Here is an 8,680-nt window from a genome sequence, read left to right as displayed (position 1 = left end):
ACCCTTTCTCACAGCACCAGAAGTGCCCTACCTGAAGTCATGAATGTCACTTCTATAACTAATGTACTGATTCTTTTATCTTTACGTCCCTCCTCTTTTATCGATTTTCAAAGGACCGTAGCAGAACTCTAGCAATGGCTACTTTTCCTACTCGCACAACTGTCACCTCTGGAGTCCACAGATTTATCTTTGGACTTTCTGCTTTTCCTGCTCCTTGATGACACGATCTATAGATTCAGTTAAAGTTTCCAAACAACCAATGACAACAAACGATCTCTCTCTCGAACTCCTCCCACGACCCTTCGACCTCCTTCATCACAATAGTAATAATCTAAAACTGATCTAAGAGATTGAGGACACAAGAGAAATTTCTTTACACTAAGGCTTGTTGGAACATGGAGATGCTTTAACACTGGGAGTGTTCAAATCAGAAGACGATTGCATCTCTTAAGGGAAAAATGGATAAAAGCTCCCAGCGAAGAAGATAGACTGGATTAGTTTTGGATTGCTCTAGAAAAGAGCTGCACAGAGATGATGGCTGGCTGGCTGGCTTCATCCTATAATACAAGCTTATTTGCTGCTGGTCTGTCATCAAGTCATGGAGTCATCATTTTTCCCAAGTTGCACTAACATTCCTTACTTTAATAAGTGAGCCCAGAAATCTCATTAAAAAAAATCAAAACATCTGCTTTTCTTCAACGTAAGGTGTATCCACAAAAATTCAACTGACACAAAATACATACAGTAATAATTTATTTTGAAATGTTCATTTAGTTCTTCTGAAACAATTTCTGTCTCATTCATAAAAGAGTAGCCATCTCACCTCAAATAACAATATACAACAAGTTACAGCATAGCAATGGCTCTAACTACTTTTCTGGTAAAATCTAGATCAGGAGAAAATACTCCAGTCCAAAGCTGCAAGGTTACAGACAATCTCTTTTTGCAGCACACACACAGCAGTGTATATTCATACACCTTAGCTATCTATGCACATCATGTGACCACAGAATTGAGTCATTGCTTCAAACAACATACCATCCAATCTGATCATGCAGAAGAGCAGGCTGGGGAAGGTTGTTGCAGCAGAAATCATAAGGCTGTGAATTTCACAGCTGCATGATTGCTTAGAGGGTTAGGATACTTCACAATTACTAACATGGAATATTAATACTCATTTCATTCACTTTTTTGCATGTGTGTAATTAATTTCTAGTTTTTAAAACTCCCTGACCTTTTTTTGCTATTAAAATGTTGAACATGATTGATACGTTTTAATGGACTTACCTAGACAATTTCCAAGTACTTTTAAGTTATTAAGCCAAGCAATACATAAAGGATTATGGCATGAACTCTTAATACATAATACAAGTAAAACTGACTGTACAATGTGTTGATTGGTTATGACTTGCAGGAATAATCTCAAACCTCCTAATCAAATGCATCTGCCAAATTTCCACCAGCATCTATATTGTTCCCTATCAAATATGGCTTCCTTAACAAAGACCCTCTGCAAAGAAAAAAAAAGTAGAGGTATTTACAAATGCATCTAAGTTGATCAATATTTCTTGTAAAACCACTCATCTCCAAATATCAGGTAATTGTGCCAAAATCATACATTGTAAATCAATTTTCTACAACCACAGTTATTTCAAACAGAAGTTACTAAATATGATCCAGAATGACGTTTAGGGCTTTGATTTCCACTAGACTCAGTGGTTTCAGATTTAGAGCTCTCCTTTCTTTTATTGTTGTTTACAGGAGTTGGAATTTGTGATGGCCGTGTGGAGCTGTTGTCTGTGCTACTTTTACGAGGGCTGGGTACATAATTGAAAGGAGTTACTCTTGCAGCAACAGTACCACTAGGTGAGTTGTGCTTGCTTGAACTGTTTGAACTAAAAGGTGTACGCTCGGTGACAACTGTGGTCTCAATTTCCGGTGAGGTAGCAGAACTGTTCACAGCAGATTTTGTTTCTGTTGCCTTTTTCTCTGGGCTATCCAACTGCGTAAATGAATTTAAACATTTTTCCATTCTTAGTCCATGAGGAGGAGTTCTATGTTCTGAAGCTAGTTTGTTCTGTCCATCACCTGAGCCTTCTTCATCACTTAGAAGCAACTTTTCAGGCACATCATCGATAACTGGGGGTGTATTACCTGTTGGAGATTTTCCAGGCCGAGGATTGTTTATTGGGCAGTCCTCAATTCTCACCCACACATCCTCAGTCTTTGACACAGGAGGTGCCATCTGGTAAACTAAATGCTTGGATTCAACACTATTTGGAGCTGAAGAATTCTGAGGATGGTTGTTCGTTTGTGAAATTTCATTATCTTTAATTTTTCTCCAAGTTCCCCTCAAAGGAGCTGCGTTTTCCTTGACTTGTTTATTACCATATGCAAAATTCCCTTGATGTGGTTTTTCATCTTCACTTTTAGCTTTTTCACTTGATTCTGAAGAAGCTGACAGGATTGATGAAGAACTCCCTGTTCGTCGCCATGTGCTAACTCGAGGAAGGGATGAGGAATGTTTGCTATGTTCTCGCTTCCATGTACCTGATCTGTTCACAGGAAGCCTTGAAGGGCTTTCAGAATGAGAACGAGCTATGTCATGTTTCCGCATAGGCCTCCCTTCAAGATGTTCTGCAGAGAGATTTTGATTTGGAGGTACTTTTCTCCAACTGCTAGTTTGATTTGATAAATGACTGGGCATCCCATCTAGATGCTGAGATGGACTTAAAACTGGAGTCTGAGTTTGTGATCTGGTTGGTGATGCAGGCCTAGAAGGTGGTGATAAAGATTCAAAAGAAGTAGACTCTTCTAATTTTCTCCTTAATGTTGGACTTGGGGCTTCCTTTATAAAAGTTGACTGACGCATTAATGTAGGCCTTTCAGATCTGTCGGATTCACTGCCACTTGATTTTGTTGAAGACATTCTTGACAGTTCCACTCTTTTACCTGGAACAGTGCTGCTGGCACTCTGGCTTAGCCCCTTAGAATTTGATTCACTTCTTGTAATAGATGGTGTGCCCTTTCCTAGACCTGTTTGCTTTGAGGGGGCTTGCTGACTCATTGGTCTACCTGGAGATGTGTAAGGCATTCTTCCTGATCCTGAAGGTTTGGCTGAGGCAGTACTTGGAGAAGATGTCCTTGGCAGTTGTGATATCTTGTTAGAAGGGCTGATCCCATTTCTTCCTGGAGATATTGAATTGCGACCTGGAGACTGCATTGGTCTTGAGAGTGATTGTTGGGAAGGTCTAGAAGGAGTAGAATCTCTAGATCCTGACCTAGAAGGTCCTTTGCTGCTTGATGCTCCCTGAGCGCCTGTTTGCTTGCCTATTGGACTCGATTCTGATTTTACTGGAGTTTTAATGCTTCTCGGTGAATTATTTGAAGGTTGTCCTGGACTTGGACTTATAGAGGTTGTATTTTTTGGTGGCATCTTTGGAATAGGGCTGGTGCTAGGTGAGCTGTTCCTTACACCAGGTATGTGAATCATAGTCCTTCCACGTGAGATCATAGGTATATTTGCCTGTTGTGTGTGTTTTGGTTGACTGGAAGCAGTCTCAACGTTTGAACGGGTTTTCCCAGTTATTAAACTTTTATATACCCTTTTCCCCCCTCGAATAGCTTTAACATTTTCCTCGTCGTTCTTTTTGTTGTCACTGGTAATTTTCTCACCAGGTTTCATGATTTTGGGGCCTTTATTGGAACTGAATGGTTTTTCTTCCTGGTCAGGTGTAAGATGAAAGGGCGATCCTAAGGAAATACCAGATTTAAGTGACAGAATGGAATCAGAGTCAGAAGAACCCTGTCTTGACAGGCAAGCAGCAGCTTGATGCAAGCTACTTACTATAGAATTAGCACCCTCTTGAATGGCTTTCCAGTCAAAGCTTTCAGAATCTGGGGAAAAAGCCTGTTCTGAAATAGGGCTTTGCACTTGCTCTCTTAAATTCATAGGCTCTTCTGCTTCTTCTACTGATGCTGCAGAAGTATCGCTTCCTGCATTTTCCCAGTTACTCTTACCTTTTGCAAGGTGTTTTTTCTTTTTTGGCATAGCTGAACTTATACACTCCTGCAGAAGGTCATCTTCAGAGTCAATGCTAAGAGAGCTAAGGGAGCTATTTCTAGAAAAGCACACAGGTGTGTCTTCAACATGAAATGACTTGGGCGCATAGCCAGAGGCTGGAGGTCTGTTAACTGCGACTTGACTATTTGTGTGCTCTCCCTGTTCACTATGCTGTGTTGCTTTTTTATTATTATTCTCTTGGTCAATATCACTGAGAGAACTTAAGGATGAATTACGAGAAAAGCAGACAGGAGTATCTTCAATGGCAAAATTCTGCATTTTCTCATCTGTAACTGTTTCTCGGTCATTGTTGTCTTTTGGTGTTTGAGAGAAAACAGCCTGCCTGTGTAATGCAGATTTTGACTGCCCTCTGCTTGGTAAGGATTTTTGACCTGGCTGCATTCTGTCTGTGGGTTGCTGACTGTTAGGAATTTGTTCGTTATGACAATTTTTTACATCATTAGAAGGTTTGTCTTTTTTGCCTTTTTCTTTTTTCAGTTCTGCTTTCTCTTTTGTGAGATCGGTATCATCATCATCAAAGTCAAGTGAACTCAGTGAATCATTCCGTGAAAAACAATACGGAGTTCCTTCAATTGGAGTATAATGATGTGGGGAGTCAAATACAAAACCTCCACGAATACGGTTATCACTATTTGGTGGTTTATCTTGAAAATCCCCAGCAGCATTTTTTGTGGTTTGCCTTTTGCTAGCCTTTTCCATGTCTTTTCTGTGTTCTGTGTAATTGCCTTCAGCAGAAAAGCTACTTGGAGGATCAGGTACAGATGTTCGCTGTAATGAACGTGCTTTGTATTCCGTGTTCTGAGACAATGGTTTCACTGGAGATGTTGGCTTCCTTTTCTCAGCCTCTTGCTGATTTGCATTGTTGACAGGTGTTGATACATGTTGCATTTGATTCATCATTTTTTTAATTCTATAGGGTTTATGGCTCTTTCCTTTTGGCATAGCAGAGTTTATACATTCAGCTAGAATATCACCTTCTTCCGTTTTCTCATCTTGCCCTGGCTGAGCAGTAATGAGGCCTTTTGCTGTCTCAGCATCGTCCATACTCCTGCCCTCAGTTGGGATAGTATCTCTCTTTTCCATCATTGCAGATTCAGATGCAGGCCGAACGCCTTCTGAATTTGCTAATTCATTTGGAGGTGACTCAATGGTGAGGTCACTTAGAGATGTAGCAGTTGAAAAGTTTATTGGTGTTCCTTCAACACAGTAGACTCGTGGCATATCTTCCCTAAATATGTCATGATTAAAACTGACATGCTTTTGAGCATGGACTCTATTTTGATTAGAAAGCAATTTGTATACAGGCAACTGACTTGGTTTCCTTGCTACAGGAGGTGGTATCCGTGATGTTGTACTAGCAGCAGTTTTCTTTGCCTTACTGGAAGATTTAGTTGGCATGGCTGAATTTATGCATTCTTCTAAGATATCAATATCGTCGTCATCATCATCTTCCAATATATCTTTCTCAGGTTCTGCAGCTTTCTCTGCTTTACACTTATTTTTCACACTTGTATTTTCCTCCTTATCAAGTTCTTCACTCCTATGATCATCTTCATAAACAGGAGGCATTACTCTGAGCTCAAGATCTTTCTGAATAAATGGCTCATCAAGGCTAAGAGCGCTTAAACTTGATGCACAAGAAAATCCATCTGGAGTGTTTTCTGTGGCAAAATGCATCAGGCTATCAGCATCCTGAGGAACTTGGACTCTTTGGACTGCTGCATTTACAGCCTCTTGCCTTTGGCCAGTCTCTCTGCTTTTAACATTAGTTTGTTCCTTGATTTTATGTGCATCTCTCTTTAGTTGAGGTGGTTGAGGTGGAGGAGTTTTACTTCTACTAGGAGGCATTGTCTGTCCTGGACTGTCTGGAAGATCACTTGGGCTTATAACTCCACTAACCATTTCACTGCAAGGTTCACTCTGAATGGAACTGGCAATTGATTGACTTTCAAAACTCCCCAGTGAGCTGACTGAACTGCATCTGCTGAATACCAAAGGAGTTTCCTGCACATAGTGCTCTGGTGGGCTTTTAGGAGTCTGTGCTCCACTCTTGGATGGTGATTTGGCACCTGAAGAGAACTCAACAGCTTTCTGCCTAGAAATATCAGGTTGAGACACATTGGTGGCCTGCAGCCTACTTTGTTTCATTCGCGTATGCTGCGAAGTAGAGGAACCTTCACCTATTGCTGCCTCAGCAGATAACTGTCCATGACTTTCCTTAAGGTCAATAATCTGCAACGTGGTTCCATCATCTGATACATGCTTGGCTTGGCCACGCCCTTCCATTTCATCCTCTGATGAAAGAGATGATAGTGAACTACATCTTGAAAAACAAATAGGAGTATCCTCTACACAATAAGTCTGCATAGTTTCTTGGTTAATTGAAGGAGCCTTACAAGTGGTTGGTTTCTGCACTGCTGGAGCGGCACTTGTTCTAGTTTGTGCAGCGCTAGGGTGAAGTCGCCTCTGTTGAGAAGATGTAATTTTGGAACTTGATGTGTTTCCACAACTTGATGCTGCATGATCCTTTGTTGCATCTTGAATCGGAGGACCTTTTGAATACATGAAAGATTGCTTCTGTGAAGGTGGTGGGATTTCTGAGGAATACTTCAAGCTGTAATCAATTGGCTGTTCAACATGGTGTTCTTCCTCTGTAAACTTTATGCTATAATTTGTGGGCCTGTCCTCTTCCTCCTCATGCTGTTGTTCTTCAGAGTACCGTTCACTGTAGTTGGTGGGTTTGTCATCTTCATAATCATCTACTTGGCAAAGAGTTGGATTAACTTTTTGGTTCATTCTGTGCTCAGAATCTACTCTAATTTGCTCTGACTTATGTGCCCTGGCCTTGTAAGAGCAATCTGACTGACCAAATCGAGGTTGGAATTTAATACGTGCTTCATCCCCACTACAGGTACTTTCACAGTAAATAGAATATTCAGAGGGTTGATTTCTGGTCTGTTTATGTTCATTCCTTTTCATCTCCTCTTCCACAATATGCTTTTGCCGTGCCCACTGTTCATTTTGGGATGGACTCTGTCGGCCAGAGTTTAACTGTTCATCTGAATATTTAAGACTGTAATTAATTGGTGTGTCTAATTCTGCATCATTGTCATCTAAATGATTAGCATTGTGAATTTTGTTGGCAAGATCAGCTGGATATTTTTCATAATTGCAGAATTTGCTTTCATCATCCTCTGAATAGGACTCTATTGATGGTTTCATCTGCCCTCTTTTCCCATAGCCATCACTGCTGCTAACGCTATTCAAGCTATCATTTGATGACCTCCTGTACTCCATTTTCCCGTAAGGCATGGAAGTGGTTCTGTTGGAGTTTTCAGGTTTAGCATAGTTAAAAATGTTAGAATTGGGATGAGATGATGATGCTCGTCTCATTCCAGTCCTGTCCTCTGGCACACAATGTAGGTCAGAAGCAGATGCTGAATTTCTGTCCTCTGAGGATAAATGTATATTTGATACCTCATCCATCACCTTGGCTATTTGAGCGGCAGTAGTAGGAATCTGTCTGCCTATTCTTTTTGAAGGATCTGGCACATTATCAGATGAAGCAGGAAAGGAAGCAGCATCTGTTCCTCTTCGATCTCTTTCTACACTTCGGTCTTTTTCTGCTCTGGAACTTTCTACACTCCCCCTGCTCTCTCTTGATGAGCCAGGTAACATTGAAGAAGCCATGTATGGTGACAGCACAGTCAAATTTCCAGTGTTGAAACTCTCTGACCTGCATACCCCGTCATCATTATGCCTTCCAGAGTCCAGAACATACTCACTATATCTTCCTTGCTTATGTCTTTGTCTATTGCGATGGGATGTTTTGGGGCTCAAATTATCAATATTATCAAAAGTCTCTGATAATTGTTGAGCATCCAGCTCTGCTTCCAGAGCCTTTTGTTTTCGAACATGCAGAGATGGTAGACTCGATCCTGGGGACATAATGTTGGCATCTTTGTATTTAGCAGGTCTGTTGGCCATTAGATTCCTCAAAGCTGCAGCACTTCCCATTGCAATCATTTTGTGTTTGGAATGAATTAGATTTTTGAGCATGCTAACTGCTCCCATGTCCCACAAAGATTCCTGATCCTTGGCATTGCGAGCAGAGAGATTCCAAAGGGTTCCACATGCATTGCTAACTATTGTCAAGCTGTGCGATTTTAAGTGCTGTAGCAATGTCTGTAGGCAATTGTTTTCTCGTAGGATTTGTCTGAGTAGAAAACAGAATTATTTATAAAACCATTTATAAACCAAATACACGCTAGCTTATATCAATTTCAATCAAAGCAAAAAAGCCCAAGAAAATAAGAATAATGTGTGAAACAGTCACAGATTATTTGTGTGGACTGTCCTTTTCAAATTCACGAACACAATCTTGAAATGCTTTATGGGATAAGGGAGGGGAGGGGGGCAGAGAGGGGAAAGCAGCAGGGGTGAAGATGGGGAGAGGAAGGAGGAGGGAAGATAGGGAAGGGGAGAGAGGAAAGGGAAAAATGCAGGGCAGGGTTATAGGGGAGTGCAGTGGACTTTTAATGTTTTAAGTTTTCTCCTGCAAGAAAGAGACAGAGCCGTTATTTATGGTGGCTGCCT

The 8,680-nt window shown here is 40.9% G+C and overlaps 1 protein-coding gene across 4 annotated transcripts in view; it reads right to left on the bottom strand.

Moving 5' to 3' along the window:
* Window positions 1-736: 736 nt before the first annotated feature.
* apc (APC regulator of WNT signaling pathway) overlaps window positions 737-8,680 on the bottom strand; it is a 269,901-nt gene continuing 261,957 nt past the window's right edge. For all 4 annotated transcript variants that reach the window (XM_078566296.1, XM_078566303.1, XM_078566314.1 and 1 more), the window contains one exon: window positions 737-8,300. In XM_078566296.1, the coding sequence (XP_078422422.1) occupies window positions 1,652-8,300 (6,649 nt within the window). In that variant the 3' untranslated portion in view covers window positions 737-1,651. The remainder of the gene's footprint in view (window positions 8,301-8,680) is intronic.

The sequence above is a fragment of the Cetorhinus maximus genome, chromosome 2, assembly GCF_964194155.1.
Source record: "Cetorhinus maximus chromosome 2, sCetMax3.hap1.1, whole genome shotgun sequence".
NCBI classification, from domain to species: Eukaryota; Metazoa; Chordata; class Chondrichthyes; order Lamniformes; family Cetorhinidae; genus Cetorhinus; species Cetorhinus maximus.
Note: the sequence above shows the minus strand (reverse complement) of the source record. Positions and strands in the feature narration are given on the sequence as shown.